At 37.9% G+C, this 26,247-nt stretch overlaps 2 protein-coding genes across 10 annotated transcripts in view; one reads left to right on the top strand and one right to left on the bottom strand.

Moving 5' to 3' along the window:
• Positions 1 to 8,862, top strand: part of LAS1L (LAS1 like ribosome biogenesis factor) — a 35,499-nt gene extending 26,637 nt beyond the window's left edge. Inside the window, exons 13-15 of one of the 8 annotated variants that reach the window (XM_035890125.1) lie at positions 695 to 3,369; positions 4,144 to 4,466; positions 8,777 to 8,862. In XM_035890125.1, the coding sequence (XP_035746018.1) occupies positions 695 to 785 (91 nt within the window). In that variant the 3' untranslated portion in view covers positions 786 to 3,369; positions 4,144 to 4,466; positions 8,777 to 8,862. Of the gene's footprint in view, positions 1 to 694; positions 3,370 to 4,143; positions 5,175 to 6,935; positions 7,002 to 8,776 lie in introns of those variants that run through there. The other 7 variants (XM_035890128.1, XM_035890126.1, XM_035890127.1 and 4 more) reach the window with 7 other exon arrangements.
• On the bottom strand, positions 5,265 to 16,792 carry ZC3H12B (zinc finger CCCH-type containing 12B). 2 transcript variants are annotated; one of them, XM_035890124.1, is made up of 6 exons: positions 16,683 to 16,792; positions 14,661 to 15,406; positions 11,680 to 11,819; positions 10,708 to 10,942; positions 10,511 to 10,617; positions 5,265 to 9,955 (listed from the first exon to the last, which is right to left on the bottom strand). In XM_035890124.1, the coding sequence occupies exons 2-6, from the start codon at positions 15,269 to 15,271 to the stop codon at positions 8,535 to 8,537; spliced, it is 2,514 nt and encodes an 837-aa protein (XP_035746017.1). In that variant the 5' UTR covers positions 15,272 to 15,406; positions 16,683 to 16,792; the 3' UTR covers positions 5,265 to 8,534. The 2 variants fall into 2 exon arrangements, with proteins under 2 accessions (XP_035746017.1, XP_009632815.1); XM_009634520.2 differs by lacking the exon at positions 16,683 to 16,792 and having other exon boundaries at positions 14,661 to 15,497.
• Positions 16,793 to 26,247: the final 9,455 nt, after the last annotated feature.

The raw sequence follows: 26,247 nt of genomic DNA on the forward strand, positions 1-26,247 counted from the left end.
GTTTGACAGTGCCTTGTGTCTGGGAACACTATGTAAAATCTTACTTGTTCCTTTGTATGCTGTGTTAGCCAGCCATGTAAATGGGCCATTGTTTGGGAGACCGCCTAGGACTCGGCCCTAAATGGGTAACTTCTGCAATGAAAAGGGATTTTATGCCTGTTTGCGTGAGCCACCTTCTACAATTTGAATTACTTAGCGGACTGTGGGTGTCACCAGACAAGAACTTCTGTAAAGGCACTAGTTCCTGTGACTTCTTCGTAAAGTCATCGGAACGGCTAGTTCCCACATGGAGGATGTATGGGCATTGTCATGCGTAACTTGTGACGGTTTTCATGTCAGCTGCTTGCTGCATTTCACCCCATGAGCTTGTATTCCTAGCTGCAAAGGACAGGTGATGGTTCAGATGAAAATTGTTCTGTGGTTACTTCCAAAGTCAGGTCTCCCTCACAACTGTTAGTAACCTGTCCCTTGGTTTGCGCTTTGGCGCCTCAGGACTGTTGCCTCTCTCGAACAAACTGATTAAAAACTTAGGACATTCCAGCAGCTAAATGTTCAGAGCTGAAAATGAGAAATGACATTTTGTTTTGGAAATAAAACTTGTTAACAAGTTTAAAGTGCTATCAAAATTCCTTTGGTGATGTGAGCTTCTAAATCGGTTCAGTGCTTACATGCTTTATTTCTCCCCTCCTCACAGCTCTGCAGAACTGACTATTCCTGTGACAGGAGGACTGTTATGGACCCAGAATGACTTCCATAAAATAAAAAGTGGCCTTCAGCTCTTCTAAGACAGCAGAGTGTTCCGCAGCTCTCAGTATTGCACAAGATAAGTGGCATGGAAGAACTAGTAATGCTGATGGGGAAATAGCCACGCCAGGATTTTTTTTTTTTTTTTTGGTGAAGATTTACTGGTCTGATTTTTACTGTGTAAAATCAATATTTTATACAGGTGGTGTGTTTTAAGTTCCATGTGTAGTAACCATTGTCTTGCTGTCTTGCTTAGCCACTGTCATGAATTTTTAGCTCTAGCTGATGTTTGCCAAATACAGTTAAGAGTACTTCAGAATCCCTCAGTGTTCCTTAATATTTTCATGGTTAATAAACACAACCGACTGAAGGCCAACCTTCTTTCTGGATTCTGTTTTTCCTTTTTCACTCAGGTATTGTGGAAAGTGTCCTCTGGTCCTCGTTGGCCAAAGCATTGAGCCCTTCCTATTTGAGTGACTCTAATGTTGTCCTGTCTGAGTTTGTGTGGTTTTGCCAGGATAAGATTGTGCTACCATTTTCACCTAGCTAGGATTTCACGTGAAGCCTCAGGGATCAAGCCTAGGTACAGCACGGCTGAGTGTGCTGTAGTGCATAGATATCTTCAAGAATTTTTTTTCTCACCATTTTTTTCAAGTCATAGTCTTAAGGCCACTACTGTCTCTTTTTAATTACAATTTTCTGCTTGATGTTATTTGTGTGCATGATTTTGCTGATGTTGGGAACTTGCTGAGTACTTTGTTGGAAACTTGTTGAGAAAAGGGGCTTCCAGATAGTTTTTCTTAAATTCAGTTTTCTTTACCAGTATTAAAGGTTCTTGGAAACTGGAGGCTTCTAATTGCCTGTCAAAAAATAGGAGTTTAAGCATGTATGTATTGCAGGACTCAGTAAGAATTTGTTGGAGTGCACCGCTAGATAGTAAGACAGAGCCCTTCTCTGAGCCAGTCTAATAATTTGGAGTATTTACAAACTAAACAGGAATAGGAAGGTGTCAGTGCACCATTGTGAAATGGAGTCTTTTTAGTTCTGTAGAGATACTGCTGACATTATGTGCTAACGTTCTGCAGAAAGTGACACAAAAAGGGACACAGAGCTTTAGCAGTACATTGGGTAGGACTGAATTGCAAGTTTAGAACAGCAACTTCGTGGCTGCTTTGGGCTGGCTCTTGAGTAAAGACTTGGCTAAATGTCCATAATGTCAGTATTATTTCTTTCTTTCAATTTTTTGTCATCCCGTTCTGCTGCAGTTACTCTTTACCAGACAGCCACAAGTTGTTTAAAATGGAAGATACATTGCACATTTCCTTCTCCTAAAAACAAGCAGTGCTAATGCAAAAGAAGTTTCTCCTTTTACCCAGCAGTTCCCCAAGGTTATTTAGGAAATTTTGACTGAAGAGGATTTGTTCTTTTATTTCTGTATTCGGTAGAGTATTAAATTACTTAAATTATTGTGTTTGGTACTTCCTGAGGTCTGCCAATGCAAATAAGCTAACAGTTCAAAAAGGAAAGTGTGATGCTGTCAAATACTGTGCTATATGTAACCTTTGTCCCCCTTTGGTAAAGGTTTACGTGGTCAAATCACATGCTTCAGCTGTAGTTTCTGCCCTGTGTGTCTGCCATCACCCACCTAGTGAACTAAGGAATAAAAATAATGGTCTCTGATGTAATTGCAGAGTCAAGTAGAACAGTGGAATCCGGTGCTGTGGATGACTTGAAGAAAAGCACAAAACTGCCAGATGGTTTAAAAAAAGAATGGAAATAATACTTGAGGAGAAGCCGTAGTAATGGCATGAATTTTAAATGGAGTATTACTGGGAGCTGGGGGAAGGGGGGAGCAGGCTTGAAACAAAGTGTGTGTGTGGGAAGGTGGGAAAAGTTGGGAATGGTTAGAGAAAAGAGACATACATGTTTTGATTTTTTAAAAAGTGAAGGGGCTTCTACTAAAGCAACAGAAGCATAAAACCTGGACAGTTATGTATTGCTCGGTTCAGGATTATGAAACTTGGTCTTTGTTTAATCTGATTAATTCACAGGAGGAACAATTTTGTAGCTACTTTCCCAAGAACCTGGGAAATGACAACATTACTATGAGTAATACATAATAAATGCATCAATAGCCTTAACAGTTAAAGCCAGCTGGTTCAGATGATGTAAAAAGCAAGTCAGTAAACAGTTACTGTATCTGGTACTTCTGAGGTCTGTCGATGCAAATGTAACTGCAAAAAGGAAAGGGTGATCCTGCCAAAAAATTACGCTGCGTAAATTTTTTTTCCCTTTGGTAAAAGTTTACTTGGTAAAATTTGTTTTCAACATGCTGATTACTTTTTTTGCTAGAAGCATACTCAGTGGGGATAGGAAAGGCAATGTTGATGTATTCCTAAATTTTTTTTTTTTTCCTTTGCATTAGTTAGGGTTCTTGAGATGGCTTTCTCCCCATAAATTCATCTCTCCAGACAGATTTTCACTGAAAAAACATCTCCAAAGGGGAGCTATAGAGAGGATTGGAGATAAATCTGGGACTGTATGGAATACATCATGCAAATTGGAATTGCTGAGGAAGTTGAGGCCTGGCTCCACGGCTTAGGAAAAAGCAATTTTGTAATACAGGTATTTTATTGATTTTGATTGGGTTTGTGCTATCTTCTCAATCACCTGGTTCTGGGCCATTGTGAGAGCAAATGTCGTAACGGTGAGAAGTTTGGGACATTCCAGAGAGCGATGATCTTTGTGTATCATTTTCCTTTTGTTAGTTTTACCTTCCCCCCCCCCACCCCGAGTTAAAGTAGTTTGAGCCAAAGCAATGATAATAAAAAATGAGATTGTATCACCTCCCCTAGAGTAAGGGAAATCATTAAGTGTTTAAATAGCAAAAGAAAATCTGTGTAATACAGAGACTGATGAAGGATGTTGTTCTGGCAAGACAGCAGCACCTAATGGTACCTTTTCTCTGCTTTTTAAAGAAAACTCTTGTCCTGTTCCTTCACAGCTTTAAGCATAGATGGAAAATCTGAGCATGATGTAGGATTTCAGAAGCTACGTATTTTTTAGTAAATCAGCTAAAAATACTGAGAAATAATTTGGACAGCTTTTTGAGGCTCTCACCAAAAGAGATTTACCAAATAAAAAGCTAGAAACAAATATTCCAATGGCTCTCAGTTTTATTAAATAAGCAAATTTTTTATATATATAAAGTATAACATTTCATATTATTAAATAATTGTGCAAACCTTTTACGGGGGGGGGGGGGGGGTCTTTTAATACATTTACAAACTTTAAATACCACAGACCAAAACCATAGATACTGTATAATGGCTCTTCAAAGGCTAACCAAACACTGGCATGAGAATAATTTTACATGACGGTGCACTTGTATTTTTCCAGTTGAAATATTGCAAGAAATAGAGCTGATACGGGCTCTGTCAGCAGACAGGCTATGGGTACAGAAGAGGAGTCTTAAAGCTGAACTCTCACCATGGAAATAACAGTGACAGATCTAACGCGCTGACTACGCTGAGTCCTGTGCACTAATGCTTCAGGTAAACCTGTGGCAGGTCAAGATGAAGTAGTGTTTCAACTCTGTGGAGCAAAGCTGCACAGAAATGACTCGTGCTCCCTCTCTTCAGTGTGGAGTTTTAAAAATTACTACAGTCAAAACACATCCCTGTGGTTTGGTGTACATCATCAGAATCCATGCATGTCACCAGGTATTTTTTAACTGAATTATTTCAACAGATTTTTTGCATGTTCTGACTTAATTATTAAGAATTTCAAGATGCCAAAATTCACAATTGGCATTAAAAGTATGCAGTGGGGAACTCACCTAGCTAGATGTTTTGGGTTTGGTGTTTTTTTTGGTTTTTGTTTTTGATGAGGATCCTTCTGCTTGTTCCAAGCAACCATACCCACACCTTCTATTTAAGTTTACAGTTAAAGCATTTTTACAAAAGCAAACAGACTCACACTAGTGAATGAACTACATGCAGCAGCAACTGGAGCAGTGCACGCTCATTACTACAGAGATTTACGAATACCACACTCCAGCTCAACATCCATTTTCACTCATTTTGTCATTAAGACTTACATTATATTTGGGTCAACCAAAAAAACCCAAAGATATTTATAAAATTTTACAACAATTAAACAGTAATGTTTAATTCTACAAATGAATAAAGCCAACTACTGCAGCTTGGTACAACAACAACAGGACTAACAGTAGTGAAATCATTTATATGTACAATTTAATATATTACTGACATGTAATTCTTACAAAAAACAATAAATAACTTAGACTGGCATCCCATAAAGCATTTGATTTTTGATTCATAAATTTAAGGTTATACACTTTTAAGTGACAAATTATGTGAACGTAATATAGCTAGAGATGAAAGATCAGTAGATCAGAACTCCCAGAGAACACTCTGGCCCCAGTAAAGCACTGAAGTCCACTGCTTAACTCTGGCTGATTGCAGTAGGCAAGGACTTTACTTTTTTTTTTTTCCCCCCCCTCATCTAGAATTGTAATTTCATGGATTTTATTAAAATATAGTTTCTAGAACAGTTCTCTTACAGTTTTAAAAACATTTAAATACTATGCTCTCAAAAAGAGCATTTATACAAAGTCTCATATTTACAATATAGACAGTTGTGATCAGGTGTTAATTAGATCAACTCTTCCATGTAAGAAGAAATCTAAGCTTATGCGCTGAAGATGAATGAATGTGTGTTTTGAAGTGGCTTGTAAACATACCTGAAAACAGATGTGGATGACTGAATTATCACTGAAAGTAGTTGGTTAGGAAAGACTACATCACATACAAAAGTTTCATAACCTCTAAGGAGGTCTAAACTAGCACAAAATTTGAAAATTACTTCCACAAGGCTACGCTGCCGCTTCTGTGACGGTGCATGATGGATGCCAATAGCTGCTTAGGAAAAGACAATTTGCCTTCAAAACAGCTTAGGGAAATCATATGCTGGGTTTGTATTGGCGCAGCATTCCCATTGTTTAAAAAGGAATTTATCTATCAGTAAAACAAAAGTTAGTGAAAATTAAAATGACTAGACAAAGCCTACAAAAATGAGTATCTCCCTAAACCACCCGACACTTCATACAGAAATTTCTGCTCAGTTTTCCACATTAGAAAACATCAAAAACACCTACTAAACCCCTCTTAAAATAGCTTATCTTTGTAATTGGAGGAAAATGGAACAAACATTTTTCTACATACAAATATTTAATTCCATGCAAGATGGAAAACATGAGTGCACAATAAACTTCATTTTATACCTAAATAATTTATAAATTAATCCGTTAAGAATAAAGCAGGGTCTACAGCAATTCTAGTTACATTTTAAACACATGCAGATGAGTTAACAGCAACATTTTTACATAAAGTTTAGTGCAAGAATGTATCTGCTTAATAAATAGACTAAAGATAACCATGTGATGCTCTGAGGTGTACACACAGTATCTGTGCACATAATAAACTGGTTCTGAAAAGTTGTCCTTGTTTGTCTATAAACTACAAGTGCCCATTTCAAATAAAAAAGATCCATAATTACTCAATGGGCTACTTCCCTGTGACACATGGTGTCACAAACATTGTGGTGAAAATGTAATACTGAAGTTCATCTAGAGTTTTTTTTTTTTTTTTTTTAAATACACAGTTTTTATACAATCAAGAAAAAGAGATACAATTTGTATCAACAAACAAAAGGTCATTTCTGGTTATTTGAGGCATTGCTCTCAGCTGCTTATACCATGCAAGAGAAGAGAATAAGAATTAATTGCAAATTAAAAATATAAAATGCTAGTTAGTAAGAAATGTTTCTGAAAAGTGATCGAGAGGTAAATCTGTTTTCCCCAACTATTATAAATGTCTGAAGATTTTTTTTTTCCCATCAACAGAGATGATAACCAACTAATTAAAACTGAAGTTATTTTTAAACACAAAGTCTAAATACAGAATCACCTTCAAGTTAATTCATTTTAAATACATAATGACATGGTCATCATATACGTTACCTCTACCAACACAAGAATATTTATCCTCTGTGAAATGATATGGTTATCAAATATCAGTAAATTAACTGTAGTTGCATCTGTAATTGTGGTTTGTTGGTGGGTTGGTGGTTTTTTGTTTAGTTGTTGGTTTTTTTTTTTTATATGACAGGAACATATTTTGCACATGATAAAGAGCCCACAAGATATTTGGAATCAAACCAACCATTACAGTAACACAAGTGGAGGAAATGCTATAACTTTGTTCCTCAGGCAAACAGATAACTAGAAAGCAGCATGCAAGCCATTATCAAAACACCAGAAACAACCCTGACTGCAGCCTCACGTTCCGTGTGTTTCACAGTAAGAAACATTTAGGCAGTGTCACACCTTCTCATGAAGAAACAAAAGGCCATAAACCAGGCCTTCTCAACTTTCATGAAAAAAACTACAGTAGAAGTCAACAAGTCCTAGCTCGAGATGTATCGAGTTAGTAATGGTTCGAAATGCTGAAATATACAATGGATTCAAAAAAGGGCGTCCAGTCAGTGCAGCTTAAAAAACAATAAACGCCTCTTTTGGAGACATTTAGCTACAAAGGTTCCCACCCTGAGCAAGATACCAATTGCGCAAACAATGCCACACAAAATTATCTCACCTATTGAAACAGGAACTCTAAAAGCCTTCATGAGGCAAATGCACACCTTTGCGTGGATCTGAAGAGCAAAAACCAGGCCAGCTTTGCCACAAACGCAAACTGTAGCACCTCTTTTCAAGAAGCAGCCTCCGCCCCCCACCCCCCAAGTTGATCATGTACAGCCATCGTGAATGTTAGGTTCACTCAAACACCACTCTTGCCCCCAGAGGAAGGGCTGTAGTTACTGATGAACTTTCATGTTAACATCCTGCTTCCACTGTGCCAGGCTGAGCAATCCAATCACATAAAACTGACACTTTACCTTCAGCTTGTCTAGTCCTGTGGCCAGCAGCTGCTTACCACGCCGTTGAGAGGTGCTTCTGAAGAGAGCTGCTACAGTTAAACTTGGTTTCGCTTACTGAATGGCGCTCAGGCCTTCACACTCCTTAATGCTTTGGTCCGTATTTGGCTTCTGTTGGATTGAGCCCAAGTATTGGACAATGTAACAGATAGATACTCAAACTCTTGGGGAACAGTTTTGAAATTTAAGTGCCAACAACAATACTGACATTCCAAAGATGAGATCAGTTTTTCCTTTTACAAATTGAGTATTTTAATTTTTGTCAAGTTTACTTTTTCTTCAATATTTAACATGCCAGTAGGCAGTGTCAAATGACAAAGCTGAAACCCTAAAAGCCAGGTGGCTGTGTATAGAGCATACTTTTAGAAAGCCAATTACGTATTTATAAGGAAATTGAAAGTGTACACTAATACATGCAATATAATTGTTAACAATATTTTGTAGTAACAGCTTTGAGACACTGAACGTGACATTGTAGTTCTTAATGAGCTATCCATGCAGCAAGGTATGCATTTCCTGTAAAATACTATTAAAAATCCCTATATTTAAAATCTTAAAATTTACAATACAATCGACTCATATACTGCCTCAGCATATATATATATATATATATACACATATATATATATATGAGATTGCTACTGTGTACAGAATTTTACATTGGCTTAGTAGAAAATATTTACAACAGATTGGACCCTTCCATCTTCATTTAAATTTTCCTCCAGGTCCTATATGCTGTGCAGTTTCATTTATCCAAAAGAGGCTGTAATGCTTTAACGCCCTGTTCTTAATTTGGCAACAATCATAGCTGCCAGCTGTTGTGCATCTGTCATGTGGGGATTCTTTTCCATCACAGAAAGGACAATGCTTGGAGGGAAAATATTGCAGAGGTTCTTGTATGTTTGATACTGATGTTCTGGGATGATATGTGGTTCCCGTGGCTCACCACATATCCCAATCCAGGGATTCCTCCAGAGTTGCTCCATCTTCTCAGGCATGCTTCTTACCATTACAGGTTCATAACATGGCTGCATGAGGTTGTTACTCAATGGGTACGAGTGGTAAGTGTATGAGTCCGATGCACATGGTAATGGATCCCAGCTAGCATGCTGCTCTCGACAGAGTGGTGGTCTTCTCTGCCTTGTAGGGTTACTTTCATAAAGCCGTGAGTCAGAAATGCTGTCCATTCTTGTCATGACCAAGGCACGGCTTGGTTGTGCAGTTGATGGATGAACATTTTGAGGCACAGGGTATTCTCCTGGACAACTGGACCGTGCTCCAACAACTGGATGCTGGGCATGTAGGCCTAAGTGGGAAACTGACTGTTTGCGAAGGGAGTGCTTAGGCTCTTCAGTTCCATAACTCTGAACTCTATTTAAGGCTTCATGGTAACCATGGGAAAAAGGCTGAAGACGATTTTGCGATGGCAGTCTGTGGATCTTCACATTGTCTTCTGGACTGGCATCTGCTACACCCAGATACAAGTCATTGTAAGAGGAATAAGAATCATTACTTGTATGGCTTAAGCAATTGTCAGGACAGGGGCTTGAGTTTCTAGAATACATCCCCTGGTCCATATCAGCCCCGTAATAATCTGTGTTACGGATACTACTTATGCTCAAGTTAGAGAAATCACTGAGTAAGGAATAATAGCCATGGTCCCCCAATGATTCATATTTGGGATACTGGTCAGTATAGCTAACTGAGGCACCATGGCTATTGGTGACTAGTATAGGAGGATATTGCACACTGGACATATGTTCCAGTGAGGATTTCTGATGCATGAACTGTGAGGAACCTGGCACCGGACTGCTTGCAGAACGAGTATTTAATGCACCAGCTGCATGGCTTTTTGGTGGAGGGAGCGTTGGTACACTTAATGCAGAAACCAGAGACGGGACAGAGCTGGCCTCAGACTTCCGGGCTACTGATAACTTTTCCTCAGGCTCCACAGCTACTGATCTAATGCTTGGATCTGACTGGCGTTTTGGGGCAATGCGTTTCACTTCAGAACTGATTTCTCCTTTGGAGCTGGATGGCCCTGTGCCACATTTGGCCAAGGCTCCCTCACTCATAGTTTTCACAGCAGATAATTTGGCACTTATTCGAAGCTCATCCGCTACTGACCTTTGAGGCTGGTTTGCCCGTTCTGGGTGGTAATATTTACATTTGTGCCCATAGGTGCACTTTTTACCTGGAAGAAAAGTGTTTTCAGGTTAAATTAAACCAAAACCTAATCAATACCACCAGTTGCTACGTTTTTTCTTTATATCTTTCACCACTTCTCAACAGTAATATTTCTATATCAACACCCTAAGGAATAATTATATATCTCTCATCTATACAGGCAGTCACACTTCGCTGTCTGCATCCATGTATATCACTGCATCAAGGGCAAGACACATCACTCTTCTTCCTACTGGCTCACGATTTCAATCCTGAGAACATACTCCATGCTTTATAAAACAAAACAGCTCTAACACAGTTTGTATAGTTACGAATTTCTTTGAATACCAACCAGAAGAAAATAGCAAAAAGCTATGTTATCTAGAAGGTATATCTGGTAGTCCCTAATTTCCTGCTACAATGTTTTTATTAACGTGTATGGAGGGTATAAAAATAGATGTAGTGCTTAGATGGCAACATGAAAAATGGCCCTCTTTTTTCCCCCCCCAGTAATGACAAGATGTTAATTAATTGCTTGCTTCACCTACCTTTGAATACAAATCAATCTGACTTAGGCACTTACCATAAGGACACGGTTGTTTCTTATGTTCAGGAATAACTGGCCTTTTTCTTAAGAAATTTTCAAGGCTTGGACCATGGCGTCCTAAGGGATCATCAGGAGGCATAAATCTAAGGGGGAAGAGATGAAACGTGCATTTCAGTTTTTACTGAGGGTTCTGAACTAGCAAATTCCCTTACTTCTGAAGAAAAAAACCATACTTGTCATTCACAAAAGAATACATTAGCAGCCGCTCCTCTATGAACTTCTTCCATTCTGGTTTTTCATTTTGAAGATCACGATAGTTGTCATTTGATACAATGATGCCATCCGAGTCGAACGCAAGCTTTACTATGAATCGATCATCATAGCAAACTACTCTTCTTCCCTGAACTCTTCGAGATGGGGTGAAAACAAGAATTTTTTCTTTCTCCAATTTACGTAAGATTTCTTGATCTGTAAAATAGTTTTAGTTGAGCAGCTTTTTAAAAAGTTTTAAAAGAAAGAAATGCAGCCTTTGAAACATGAAAACTTCTTGTCCTCTTTTCTGGCAAAGTATTTTGTAATCATGTTCATATACACAACTCATTATTAAAAAACACCCCGATGCAGAGTGCCTTTTTATTCCTGAGGTTTCGAAGCACTGGGTAGATATCCAATATTTAAGCTTCATAACCACTCTACTCCTTTATAAACAACCTTTACTCAGTCATCCTGAACACATCAAGAACTCAGTCGTCACTGTATTACAGTAGCCCTCTGGTTAGCCTAGAGTAAAACGCAAGTACTTTTGATGTGTCAGAATACATCCCGCCTCTTCAGTGTTCAACATAATCCTACTAAATGAGTCCCTGGCCTCTTATTACTTACTTTAGACTCACCCAGCAACTAAGAATCAGTTCCTATATGCTTAACAATGCCTGCTGATGGGAAAATTATGACTACTACTTCTCAAGTGTTGAAATGTTACAAAAAACCAGCACTGTTTACAGGTGCAGATACTTAAATGCTTATTTCCTCACTAGTTAAATTGTTGTGTTTTCAAACAAACAGCTGAGTGCAACATCATTGTGCAACATCCCATCCACAGCCCAGTATGTAGAATCCATCAGAAAGATGACACGGTTGTGACTTAATGCAATACTTCTTTTTTCTTTTTAAACATGTGGTCAAATAAAATCTTGATCTGTTACCTGTAATTGGTGCATCAGGTCGAGACTGTTCTTTTCTCCATGCAGGTACAAAGACAGTGATATCTTTATGTCCTTTTTCCAGAAACCAATCAACAGCTAGTTGAATTCCCCGACAGGAAAATCCTTCTTTATTCCCATGGCTGAAGAACATGCAAAAGTTTTAGAAACAGCAAGGACAAAAGTTACATTTGGGTTTCATTTTTGTTGTGGTGGTGTTTTTGTTTTTATTCTAAAGCTGCCATGGTCTAAGGACACAGTCTGTAAAGACAGGTAAACCTTTTTATTAGACCAGCTTACATAATTGGAAAAAGACAATTGTCCAGAGCTATTCAGCCATCAGATTACAGCAGCACTGCTACTTAAAACTCTAGAAACAGTGAATTTTCACTATCCCAGCATTATGGCTGGATTTCACATTCAGATTCAAGCCAACATTTTATTTGTCTGAAAAACAGAATGCATATCTTACTGCTGCACCATATAATTGAGTAATAAAACTAGAGGTTCTGGTTCTTTTCAGTTAATATTGTAACTACTTGAGAAAAAAAAAATAGTCTGCCTTTTTTACTAAAAAAACAAACAAACAAAACCAACCCTGTTTGTTACACTTCAGTTTGGCTACCAGAGTGAACTACTTGCAAAATTGCATTTGAAGAGGGTAGGCTAGTAAGCCAGTGCTATGCTCCTTGATGGACACTCTTCAAAATGTATTAATTCCATTCCTCCCCCCCCCCCAGCTTTATCAACACAGCTGCAATTTTTCATCAATTGTGATAGGAGCCATCCTGCCCAGTTAGTTTTGCACCTACCAGTTATTGTTTCTGAAAAGACTTCTATATTAATTTGTGAAGAAAATTAGTTTAAAATAATTCCATTGTTTCAAAAGGTGCTAACTGAATCACATCAGCGATGCCGTATTGAGGAGTGAGATCCTCACCATGAAAAAGTGGTTGAGTGGCCAGGTGGGGGAGGGTTACAGAATGCTGTAAGGGCAAGAGAGACGATGCACACCAATGACACACTCTATTGGAAAAAAACCACGAGAGCTTAGGTAGCAGTGCTGGGCAGAAAACACAGGAGAGGAAGGACTCTGCTACAGCAGCCCTGAAGCATGTGGGCAGTCCATGCAGTTGGCCTGTGGCACTCTATAATCTGAGGAATAACTCACTGTACTTAAAGCAGCTGGCATTTGACTGTACACAGTGGCATCCAGCTGCTGCACCATCCTGTTCCAAGCTGTTAGTTCTGTGTAGCATCCCCCAAAACTGTTTACTTCAAGGAAATTTCAGTACTGAAAACAGAAATGGTTCCATTTTTCATATATAGCCACCTTTTAGTTACAACATACTCATTTTACCACAAAGGCAAGGCCTCCATTTGCATCATCAATAACTGCAGCATTTTTAAGCATGAGAAGTGTATAACCCTTGCAATTTCAGATATTCTCAGTCTGTAGAGCAGATGCTGCACAACTAAGAGATTTGCATCTTATTAGAATTGTCTTTAGCATTATTCTGTGGATTATAATTCAAAATTTTACTTCAATGTTGCTGTTGTTATTATAGAACACAACCACAGATTCCTGGACCTTTGTGAGATGCATGCTCTTCCTGGGCTCAAAATGCTACATAAAGTAACACTGAACCAGACCAAAGGGAGACGGATCTGATACCACCTGAATAACTAAGGCCTGTGGACCACCAGCATAGTCCAAATTATTGCAACTTTAATAATGAATACAGAAGCCACCATGTTGCTAAAGCATTTTTCTTTAGACTTTTGTACATTCCAGATTTTACAGAATTTAATACTCTTTCAAATTTTCAGATGCATATGCATTTAGTTATGAGTTAGACTCACTGATCCTTATATATCCCTTCCAACTTCAGATACTCTCTGGTTTCTATAAATAGAGCATCAGTTCTAAGCTATTCAACAGTAAGGGCACACACACACTTTTCTCCAGTTGCTGCCACATTACGCTCAGGAGTAACTCAAGCAGTAGAGAGACTGTAAATTCAACAGGCACATTAAGAAAGGGAAGAAAAAAGTTAAATCCAATATTGATGACACTGCTTTAAAGAAACATGTTTCAGATTGATGTAACCTCAACTTAGCACTGGAATTTGGGGAGTTTATGTATTTCAGAACTCAGAGTACTCAATACACGTATAAAAATCTGAATTTTCTTAATACATTGAAAAAAAAATAAGATCACAAATTCTTCTAGAACGGAAAGCTAATACTAGAGGAAATCTATTGCGCAAACACTACCTGAAGGAATCTTGGTATCACTGGTCACTGAACAGACTGTTTAAAGAATTCCCTCACAGAAAATCATACTTTCTCCATGATAAAGAAAACATTGGCTAGCTGAACTGCGTACTCTGCAGACATGCTCAAAAGTGGCATGTGACAGACATCTCGAGTTAATGGTGACCCACGCAGCCAAGTGCATGTGTGTACACACGTCAGCATGTTTAGCTCATGCATATCCCTGCACTAACACAGCTAAATTACTTTGAATTCTGAGCAGGCTTCATCAGCAGGAGCTCAAATACCCTGAAGTCCACTGCATATCATCAGCATACACTGCATGTCATTTCAGAAAGAACGAAGTTTCCCTCCCCTATTTGGTTGCCTCTGGACATTAAAGAAAGACAATTTTTAACATTGTTCAAGGACTTCAAAAAATTAAACCCATCCACATAAAAGCACACCACAGCTAGATTGCTAGAACAGAAGATCTGAGGGAGAAATTGGTTTGAAAAGGCGGGGAGGGGAATTGGAAAATAGATTACATATAAAGGAGTAACAGCATAATTAAAAGCCTGGAGCCTGGACTAAAGAGTCTGTAAAAAACATGTCTTATCAGTGTAAATATACTACACGACTTTAAATTACTTTGCCATCAATATTGATTTTTCTCATAAATATTTTAGTGATTTATTCTTTTCAAATGTCATGACAAGGAGACCCACCTCATAGCCACATTGCTTCCATCAATGACAATTGGCCTCAAGTTATCACTGTTATCCACAACTTCATCTTCAAGTGACAATTCAGGGCTTGCTATTTCCTTTGGGCAAGGGCCTCTTGGCACCAGAGTACTAGTGGTACTGCTGGCACTGCTTTGTCCCTCTGATTCACTTTTGTTGCCAAGTCTCACAAGCTCTGCCAGAACATCATTGATGAGTGCATCTGCTCCCAATTTATTCAATACAGCCTGGATCTGATCTCCCGCATACCCAAGCTTTAAAGCAAAATCCATTTTAGCTTGGTATTCCTTGTCCAAATTTGTTTTGCATTCATCTAGTTTCAAGTCTTGTGTGATACTGCTCTGTGAAAAACTTGGGCGATCCAAACAAGGGGACCGACAGAGTGGCCGATGTGGTTTAGTGGAAACCTCCTTTTCTCTCCACTGAGTATTGCTACAGCTGCTTCTGAAGTATGGTTGCTCAGGTTCACTTTCTGAGCTCGTCCATTCCTCAGATTCAGCACTGCATTCCCCAGCATCTTGTTCCACATTTCTGTCTTCTCTGGAGTACCTCTTCTCCATTTTCAGCTTCCCTACCATAGACCAGGCCGTCATCACGTTCAGCTTCCAGCCAGAGAGCTCAGTTCTCTTTCAATTGCATCTTGTTGGCCAACTAAAAGTTTACACAAGGCTGCAGTTAATTTGCCTTGCTTACTATGTTCTGGCATAAACAACACCAACATGAAGTTCCTTCAAAAAAAAAAAAAAAAAAATTAGCTTTTGACAAATTCTGCAAAATACTCAACTACAATGATTCTGTTTACAAGTCAGTAGAGGTCCCTAGTCATCCATATTTCTGTGTAAAAATTGATCATAATAAAGCATATAACTATGTTGTCTCTTTAAACCTATCTTTCCCTCCCCCAGTTACTCTATGTACAAAAAAAATTACACTTCCCACACAATAAACTTACAGTTGGAATTAATGGCCCATCTCAGTAATACTTAAAGATAATAAAACAGAAAAGGGTGACCCACCACTTTCACAAGAAACCTGTCTTTACAGCCTTCTACTGCAGGAACAGCCCATCTACATCAGGAACAACTGTGTGGAGTTCCAGTATGCATCAAATTTAACATAAACCATTTCATTCTCTTTCAGTAAGTTTACTAGCAGAGACAACAAGTTAAATTTACCACAAGCTGCCTGCTAGACATATAAAGGTCAATAACAAGACGCACAAAGGTTCTAGATGACAATTATCTTGTGCTCTGTTTACTGTACCTACTGTACTGAAAATTCCAAAATCAAGGATGGATATTACTGCATTTTGACAGGAAGTCAGGATAGATAATCATAATTCTTGTCTGATAACAGATGAAAAACTGTTCAAGGAATTCTAGTGAGAGGTCTGACAAACTAGAAGACTAAAGTGACCTATGAAGGGCTGAACTGATGTCACAGAGCCTTTGAAAAACAGTTTTTAAAAGGAATTGCACCTACAGCAGTGCATGTTTTGGATAAAATGGTAAACTAAGACCTAGATATAAATGCAGGTAATTGGAGAAAATTGATTACCAAAGTAATTAGCTAGAGGCCTACTGTTACAAAGGGGTAAGTCCCACTTTCTTCTCTCCTGTAAAACAGCAAACTTGAGAATGCAGGATCCAGTGTGAGTAGCAAAAAATAATGATGTAATGGTCTTGAAGAAACCATTTATTTTAAATCCACTTCCTCATTTTGCTAAATCTCACTTTTGTTAAAGTCACCTCTTCTAGATGTAACTAGACAAAGAGAAGAAAGACTGAAGGATAGGAAAATGACAAAGTACCGAACTTTTTAAAGAGCACAGTTTTAAAGCTACATCTACTGTAGATGTACTACAGAGACTTCTGTCAGCAAAGATGTAGTCGGAAGATGCATGAGAAGCATGATTCTGGATTTAAACAGCAATCACAGAAGAAAGACCTAGCATTGACACCAGTTTTCCAGTATACCTTTGCTTTTAACAGTATAGCCAGTTACCTTAGTGTTCTGACAAATGCTGTAGATATGAACTGCAGGATGCATGAAAAGCTCTTTCCCAGGATTCCTCTAAGAATTTTTGTGACACAAAATAGGCACGACTTTGGCACTGGAACAGAGATTGGTCACAAATGTCCTTTCCTAGTAAGCTCCTCATGCATCCAAAAAGAAAAAAAAAAAAAAAAGAAGAAAAAAAAACACCAAACAAAAAACCCACACCCCCTCTAAAAAACCAACCACCCCTCCTCTCAGGTCTCTTCCACTCCTTCAGGCTATGGAGCAAGCATTAAAAGACAACAAAGTTTTCCTCAAAAGAGCATAAGCACTCAACCAAGTACATGAATTATTTATGAATAGGACATTATCAAATACACTTTTATTCAAAAGCTTTTTAAAAATCTGATTCCTATCTCCCTAAGAGACCACAGTGGCTCTTGTTTAATTACAGTGGTCTACCAAACCAGCAAATAATAGGAGAAATACTCCCTTAATGTACAGCAGTGTAACTCCCTTGATGTACAGTAATGCCAAAACTAGGGACTAAAAATAAGTATTGGAATCTGTCTTGGGGGGAAAGTTGTGTCTAGTGTAGCTAGAAGAGCAGCACCTCTGACACTGTTCATTTTATGATTTGTTTTTCTTCCTAAAAATAGAACTTTAAATCTTCCTACAGGACAACGTTCAGTAGATACTGAAATCAAGAGAGCAACAACAGGAATGGTGACATGCATGAATATATTAATTTAGTGATGTAAAACAAATATAATAAACATAAACCCAAAATCTTACATTCTAATCTTTAAAATGAAAAACCGATCTTTTTTTTTTCCTGAAAAACAGTATGGACATTTTACAAAGCATTATAAGCTAAAGAAAAATGAAAGAACCACCGGTGTGCACATAAGTCAAAGCTTATTCATTCTGTGTTTCCATATCTTTTCATTTTTAGATAATAAGAAGCTGAAAATCATAGCCCCAATATATCAATCATAGAATCATTAAGGTTGGAAAAGACCTCCAAGATCATCAAGTCCAACCATCAACCCAACACCACCATGCCTATTAAACCATGTCCCAAAGTGCCACATCCAGATGTTTTTTGAACGCCTCCAGGGATGGTGACTCCATTCCAATGCTTCACCAGTCTTTCAGTAAAAAAATTTTTCCTAATATCTAATTGAAACCTCCCCTGATGCAACTTGAGGCCGTTTCCTCTCATCCTCTCATCTCAGAAAGCTTTCTTCCTTGACTATTTTCTTACATTAAATGGTGGTTTTCTGTCCTATTTGAGTGTTTCTGAGAAAAACAGGTCTAGAAGAGTGATAAAATTTGATAATCAAAACCATAAAAACGTCAAAGGATCTCTAAGACAGGTCCCTATTGGCCTAAAAACACCAACAAAACCAAAACCTAGAATTGTCTCAAAGTGAAACAAAGATTAATAATCTGTGAAACATTTACACAGTTATCTATAATTACCTTAAACAGGCCAAACAGTAACATTCTACAAGACTGCACTTTAATTTATGCTCTTTAGTTATACATCTCACTTGGCTGTGGTAAATTTACATACTGGTGGAGATGGCAGATATATATCCAGAATAAAATTAACTTCAACCCGCGTTTCCAGTGGTACTGGAAAGTACCTACCTACTAAAGGTAGGTCTTTTAAGAATATGTATGTTTACAAATGAGCAATTTTAGGCAAATATCTTGATTGAAGTTTCATTTATTTGTGTGCTTATTTGCTTTGGGGATAAAGATCTTTCATATTCTGTTCAATTCACTTGTGACCTCTTAAGAGTGGCTAAGAGGAAATTACTCCTATCATTAACTATACAGTGGAAGAAAAAAATGTTTAGAAGAAAAAAATAAAATATTCTAAAATATAGTCCTAGTTCTCATATCATGTGAAACACGGTCCCAGTGACAATTTCTTTTGATGAATATGAACAGCAAGATTGTCAGCTACACTGTGTGGTTCTTAAGTAAGCAAGAAAAGTACATAGCAAAGGTGGCTAGCTTGACCAGTAATCATTAATGGTCTCAAAATTACTCCAAACATAATGACTCACTTGTTCATGCTCTTTTTGTGATGTACATACATGCAAACACAAACACACACATGCAGAAAGGGCTGTTCAAAAGCCTAGTTTCCTTAGAAAGCAAGCCAATGAAAGAAAATGCTAATCATTTATATATTAAAAAAAAAAAAACAACAAACACTAAAAGGCCAAGTTTTGAGTCGACCAACACTGTTTTTTAACAAAGAACCACCATATTCTTAGTCTGTTACGTAACATGGAATAAAACCACAGTTTCCTTGCATTTGAATGGAAATTCCAATGTTGATTAGTTAGGTTTGAGTTAGACTTCAGTTAGGTTAGATTTAGATGCTTGCTATTCCTTAATAATATGCATTCAAAGACTATCCCTCCAAATACTTAGATATCATTATTATTACAGTACTACCTATGTTCATTTGAGGTGATTTTCTCTCACATAGCACTAAGAGCAGTATATTTACAACCCAAGTACTTGTCAACATAGGTGTATTAATCGGCTTAAACTGGAATGGATTTTAATTAGGTCTCATGTATAGCCTTGTACCTTGCCAATACTAAAACAAAGGATATAAAAAATAATTATAGAAGATCAAAAGAACAGGTTATCAGCACACTGCACCCTCAGCTTACAAAATACTGCAACTAAGGAACACTTTACAATACCTGTGGTAAGACTCATTTTTTCAAATTTATGACACTGTACTGCTTTGGCACTGGACAAAGAACAGTGTGATTCTGTTGGTCCAAGTTTAAAGATCTCTATTCTTTTTCCCAAGTTGTCATTCAAATTTATTTCTCCATTGGTTTTACTTCAACAAAACATTTTCCAGAAGTAACCCATTTAAACCAATTTTTAGAAGACCAAATTTACATTCCCTTATAAACACTTAAATATTAATTTAAACTGCAAGCAAAATATGTTCCTTCCCAACTGGGAATTAAATCATCTGGACTCAAAGAGACTATGATCTTTTTTATAGTAATAAAATAATCTGGGTAACACTATCACTGTTACTTCCACACTTGTTGATTTCACCATTTCGTTGCATTGTTCCAATTCCACATACCTATCTCTAGTTTTCTGTTATTTTACATCCTATAAGCAATTTATCATAAAGGAAACAGTTGTAACAATAGGTGGTGAATTCAACTCACTGAGTTTAAATGCTTTGAACATACAGAAAACTCATTTCCCCAATAGGCCTACATAATAGAGGAGTCCTTTATTTGAAGGAGAGCCATGTGGCCCACTAAGAGGGGATAATATACTGAATGCTTGCTACACTGTCTGTGGAGAGGTAGTGATAGCAAGTAGAGGTACTTAACTGGAAGTCAGAAATAAACTGAGACCAAGTACGGCTTCAGACATAGAGTGGTACAGAGCAGAAACCCCAGCTTTCCAAGAAGAGGGCATCTGAGCCTTTTCAGAGTGGTGGTACTGGATTGCTGGCATTGACAAAGGCAATGACTGACAGGCTTGTTAGATCAAAATACTAACTGACTGAAAAGAGATACCAGCTGTATTGTAGTGATCCTGGGTTCCAGAATAGGACTGCAAATTTATTTTAAAAAAACACAACTGCAATTCGAGGTCAGGTAGTAATCAGTTTCTGTAGCTGTGCTTTTTCTCACTGTTGAGAGCTGGCTTGCTCAGGGACAAGAGTCTGGACCATAGTCTGTGAACACACATAGTAAATCTAGAGTCATAATTGTGGGGCTATAGGTAGTTGATGGTGGGTTTTGTTGTTGGATTTTTTGTTTTGGTGCTCCTGACCCAACAATGAGATGACCTTCATTGTTTGAGAATCTTAACCTTATGCATTTGGGACCAAATCCTACAATGTCCCAAGTCTGTGCATGCAGCAGAACAGTTAAACTGCACAGATAGAGCGACTGGCTAAGTGTGGAGAGGCTTCGGTGCAAGCTGACTTTTTTCCTAGGAGCTCTTTGTACGAAAGCATACAGGTTGTAGAGATGGGCTCTGGAGACTGCCTGCCTCTTTTTCAGTCGGTATGACAGTTGATGTTAACAGGTTATCTAAACTATTCGACCAAAGTGGCCTCTTCAGAAATCGGCTTTGTGTGCTGGGTGTTTAAAGAAAACGGGGAAAACCTCCTTACTTTTCCAGAAGTTACAATGTCTACAATTGTAATATTTTTGTGGAAGATCTGTGATATATCTTGGTAGAAATGACTACAGCTGGTACAGACAGGACCTTTTGACTGTTAGTGTTTTCATCGTAAGATCGTAGATGGATATGAAGAGGAGATTTTTATAAAACACTGTGATTTAGTTTTGAAGATAACTAGACATTTGTTTCTTTTTTAGAGGATTTTTAATTCCCATCTCAAATACTTGAAACATAATGGTGATCATTACATCACAGACCAAGTATTTTCCATTGCTATGCAAGAAAGGGTTGAGACAGCTAAAATTTCCCTAGTTAGTGGCTTTCAACCAAAGGCTGACATGAATGAAAAGCAAGGCAAGAAACTCCAAGGTGAGTCATTGAAGTGGGTGTTTCCATAGAGTGAGCTTTCATAACAGACCCACCAATCTATCACTAGCGACCAAAGAATAGTAAACCATAGCACAGGACTGGCAGAGGACAGTCCTTCTAGATCTGAAATACTGCTTCCTAACACCGATTGTATCTGGGCCGCTTTCTTTGAAAGCGTGACAGAAGTGAGTATGCCAGCAGTAGTGATAGAAATGGTTATTGAAATTAAATTTGTATTTTAAATATGTTTTTAATTCAGGATTATTTAGATCTGACTATGATCAAACTATCTTCTTGTCAAAATAACATCTTACTTTTGGGGAAGGATAAATGTCAACAGTCAAACTAAAGAAATTGCTGATTAAAAACTGTAAGTAGGAACTTCTGAAGTTCCTTTAAAAGAAGCTTGATGCTGCCAGGAAATGAAGAACAAATGATAGAATCTGGTCAGTATTTCTTGCTACCTCAAATGCAAGAAGGGCCCAGGGAAGAGTTGTAGCCGCTGCTCTTTCACCTTGTGCCCTTGCACCTTCTCATCGGAACAAGATTAACATTTTATCTTGACATTAAGTCAAGTCCAAGTCCTCCATTTTTTACTACTCTTACAATTGTTGATACATTTTTGAGCAAGTTTGAGATTTTTTAACGATGCTTTTCCTAAGCAGGTTGTCTTGCCTTCCCCTCAGTACCTCTTTGGCTGAGTTCTTTGCTTCACTGTTATCTGTTGCCATTGAAGCCTAACCTAATTAAGAATTTTACAACACATTTATAGTTGCTAGCATTGCTTCCTGCTTCCCATGCTGCTCATAGATTGTTAAGTATCACTTGTCAAATACACGTACCAAGTAACTATGGTTTCTGTTCAGGAAACCCTGAGCAGCTGCATACCCCCAGTTCCAGCCATTAGCAAGGCTAAGCAAGTAACCCCAGGTTACACATAAGTACAGTACACACACATGGCCAGGCACACAGATGTACGCAGGCATGAGCACTCGGCACTCCCACAAACACAAGCAGTACCAGTGGCCTCAACTTGCTCCCGTCTCCGGCTGATAAAGACGATGGTCTTTAGTGGGAAATACATATATATTGGGTTTGCATGGCAAGATTTTGATAGCAGGGGCTGCAGGGGTGGCTTCTGTGAGAAGATACCAGGAGCTGCCCCTGTGTCGGACAGAGCCAGTTTCAGCTGGCTCCAAGATGGACTCATCGCTGGCCAAAGCTGAGCCCATCAGCAATGCTGGTGGTGCCTCTGCTCCTTCAGTCTCCCTTGTTACATCCTCCACAGACACACACACCCAAAACCAGCCCTCTCAGTTCACCCTCCCAGACCCCACAGTCTCTCCAGCAGTTGGCCTGGACCTGCTGGTCCCTCCAGTAACCAGCTCTTTCAGTTGTTTCACTCCAGAGATATACACAGCTTCCTAGCTACTTACTTCTAGCCAGCTAGCTCAGCTTGATATTTGCTAGCGATCATGCACGAGCATGTATATCCTCCGTGTGCTTGCACCACAGACACACAGGTCCTTAGAGCGCCCTTTGCCCATAAAAAGTTAGAAATGGTGTTTAATGTGAAGACAGGACAGACTGTGCTGACCAGGTTCGTGACAAGCATACTGAACAACAACCCCTTTACTCACAACCTGTCCCTTTTATACCCTTATCCATTTATTTTCCCATGGTGATTCCTTCACAAGTCATCTTGAAACCTCCATTCTCTTTCCTGACACCTACAATGCCTTTGGTTCCTCCCCCAGACTGCCCAAGCCATATGCAATCACAGAATGCTCTTGCGTTGCATCCCCAAACTGTGTCCCAACCAGGTTTTGAGATGGTCCAGGCAGCCTCTACCATTAGTAAGCTCATTGCGATGGGTGTCACCTCCAGAGCACACGACTGATGTCTCTCCTATGACAGCCCCTGGAGAAGCCTGCGCTGGGCCACCATTTCTCCAACTGTGTTATTGAGGTTCCCTTGCCTGCCATTGAGACCTCATGCTTGGTTGTGGAAACAAGCTTTTTATCATGCACTGTAACAGTGTATTTCAAACACTTCAGACAAGACGCATTTTTTATTATTATGTGTATATAAATATCTACATTTTCGCTACTTGAGCTTTCTAAGTAATTTTTTCCAATTATTTATTTCAGAATGTTTTCCATGCAGCTGAATGAACCACAACTGAGAGGACAATCAAATTATATTCTAGCATCATAATAAATAAAAGGTTAGAAAAGGTTCAAACAGCAAAAGCTAAATCTAGTACTGACCTCTTAATATACATAGTACCATTTACACCACAGTTCTTAAATATTAATATTACTTGAATATTACATGCATTTCTCTCAAATACATGTTTTCTCCAAACATTGTAATTTTGCCTTTAAACTCTTCTAAGAAAGGATTTAATAAAGTTCTTTGCATTGTATTTTTTCATTTTTAACATCTGAATTAATATACCTTTATTACTAAGTTACAAGCCTATCTTTGTTACTAGTAGCTGTACAAAGCATGCATTTCATGTGGTGCACTTAAGCCTTCAAACTTCCATGTTTTTTAAAGGAAACAGCTAAAGCCACATATATTCAGCTTCTTTTCTAACAATGGCATCAGGTCCCACATGATTAATTTTTTGAATCGGCCATGTCACCACTAAATTTTTCTACAACAAAAGAGATGGAACAAAGATAATATGCCAACTTTGAAGTCATAGCCTGTATATAATATGCATAATTTGTATACACATAGACTAAAAGGAATTATGTGCAAAAATATAAACTTTTTTTTTTTCTTTTTTTAATAAAAGATCACTTGGTAGTTCACATTTTTCCACATCGATATGAAAACAACTCCTGGTTATTAATCTTCCTCCTGCTTCCCACTTTAAGTGACAAAGTTCATAATTTCTTTGATACATGTAAAACCAACCACAATCAGTGCCACATCTCAGAGATGAACTTCCAATCAGCAGCAACACATGTATGCAATTAACTCACTGGCATTTAGACTAAAAAAACTTCAAAGCTGCCATAGTATAGTTTGTTTGTTTTTCCACACTGCACTTCTCAGAAATTCAGACACGTCATCTTGCAGAGTACTGACCATAATGAAGAATTTAATTTCTTTTCTTTCTGATTTATATTATCCAGCAGTGGTAGTACAGCTGTACCTGGGGACCTTGATCAGTTCCAATTCTATTCTAATTCTGCCCAGAAGAAAATTTCAGCCTGGAATTATGAAGACAGGCTATGGATGAATTAAACAAGCAATAACTGGAATATCAGAAAAACTACATGAACCATGTTGGTATTGTTTCAGTTCACTGTTTGTCCAGACACCTTTAAAAGGCAGTATTTTGCAGGCACACTAAGGGAATTTATACATACACATGCGCACACACACCACCCCTCCCAAAACAAGCAGCTTATGAAAGGATCTCAGTATTAAGTGAGAACCTGGATAAATGTTTTGGTGGATTAACAGAAACGGAAAGACTATCTCAGCCATCTCCCTGGCCATAACATTGAGAAATCTCAGGCCTGGCTGCATGGGTCTAAGAAGATAGCCTAGTCTAAGAGGACTCCTAGATTTCCGTTCCGCGTATCCAGGAGAAATGAAAGCAGTGTTTCAAGCCATTTTCAGTTTAAATTAGAAGCTGAACATTTAGGGAGAACTGTAAAATTCTATTCAAGACAGAAGTTTGAGCAAAAGGAGAGAAGATCTGTAGATGAAAAATTTGTGAAGCAAATAAACAGTTCAAGCCATATGAATTAACTCCCCAATAATGTGGTATAGAATAAAGACTGAAAGGAAACAGTGATGAGACTCTGGGACCCTTTATAGAAGAAGGAAGGATGGAAGGAGGAGGATGAAGCGAAGAGACAAAGGGGTAATCTCAACTTTGCATACAAACTTAGCCTGCAAACACAATGTATCTGTATCATGGTAGTATCAGACTGAATAGTACAAGAGTGAACTATGGATTACATTTAATCTAGTGCAAGCAATTCCCACATCACATAGAATAAAATTACAGCTTTTCGGCGAAGTCTTTGCACAGGAATATCTTAGTTGAGCTCTATTTCTGGAAGGAACAGGTGATCCGTTACAAATTCTCTATCATCTCATTGTCTTTAGGCTCACTTTGCCCTTACGTGCACAGAGAAAGGTTACTGGAAAAAAAACCCACTAATTAATGTAATTAATTACTAATAATAATGTAAACTAATAGTTTACAGAACTATCCTTGCATAATATCCTTGCAGATAATTTTCCACTTTTTTTTGTTATTACTTATACTGTACACTTTTTAAAGTTAGCATAGATGCATTAAGGAGTTATCACATAGGGCTAAATTTAAAAAGAAAAAAATCCACTTACAAGCAAAACTAGAAAAAACATTAAAAAACATAAGTAATGTGAGTAATACTTGATTTTACTGATAACTATAAAATTGAGAAATGAGTCACTGTGCCTCAAAATTTTCTCAGATGGAATAAAATCTCATCTCAGAGATCATAAACAATTGCTGAAATTTTAGTGTTTGTTTAGTACAAGTTACATTCTCTCCAGACAGCTGAATATGAACACACACTTACGAGGAAAAAATAAAGCTATTATAATATCTTCAAATCAGAAATTGATAACTCAGAAATACATATACTGCAGCTTTAAAATTTTAATTCTCATGATGTTCATTGCTAAGCAACCAAGTTTTCTTACTAAACACCTCTTTCAGCACAGTCATGACTGACTAGTAGAATTGATAATGTGATTCAGAGAAAAGAGTGAGGCAAAATTTTCCATATTTTGTTCATAAAGGACCAAACTGAAAGCATCTATTTAATTTTGCTGGTATTAAAACAGAAGGAAAATGTCTGCTTAGTAATAAAGTACTGTAAGATTTATGAAAAACACTTGTAAATTATTTAACAATTACTATTCAAATGACAATGACTATTAAAGAGCTGGTGCTGGAAATATTTTATTCAAAGCCTGT

The sequence above is a fragment of the Egretta garzetta genome, unplaced genomic scaffold (assembly GCF_000687185.1).
Source record: "Egretta garzetta isolate BGI_Z169 unplaced genomic scaffold, ASM68718v1 scaffold512, whole genome shotgun sequence".
Lineage (NCBI taxonomy): Eukaryota > Metazoa > Chordata > Aves > Pelecaniformes > Ardeidae > Egretta > Egretta garzetta.

What these genes read in the sequence shown, in the direction of transcription:
- ZC3H12B (XM_035890124.1), bottom strand. Translation starts at nt 15,271, where the DNA reads ATGACGGCCTGGTCTATGGTAGGGAAGCTGAAAATGGAGAAGAGGTAC. An exon ending in TATTCTTTTGTGAATGACAA is followed by an intron (nt 10,618 to 10,707) that starts GTATGGTTTTTT and finishes CTTCCCCCTTAG; the next exon opens with ATTTATGCCTCCTGATGATC. An exon ending in GAAACAACCGTGTCCTTATG is followed by an intron (nt 9,956 to 10,510) that starts GTAAGTGCCTAA and finishes CTTTTCTTCCAG; the next exon opens with GTAAAAAGTGCACCTATGGG.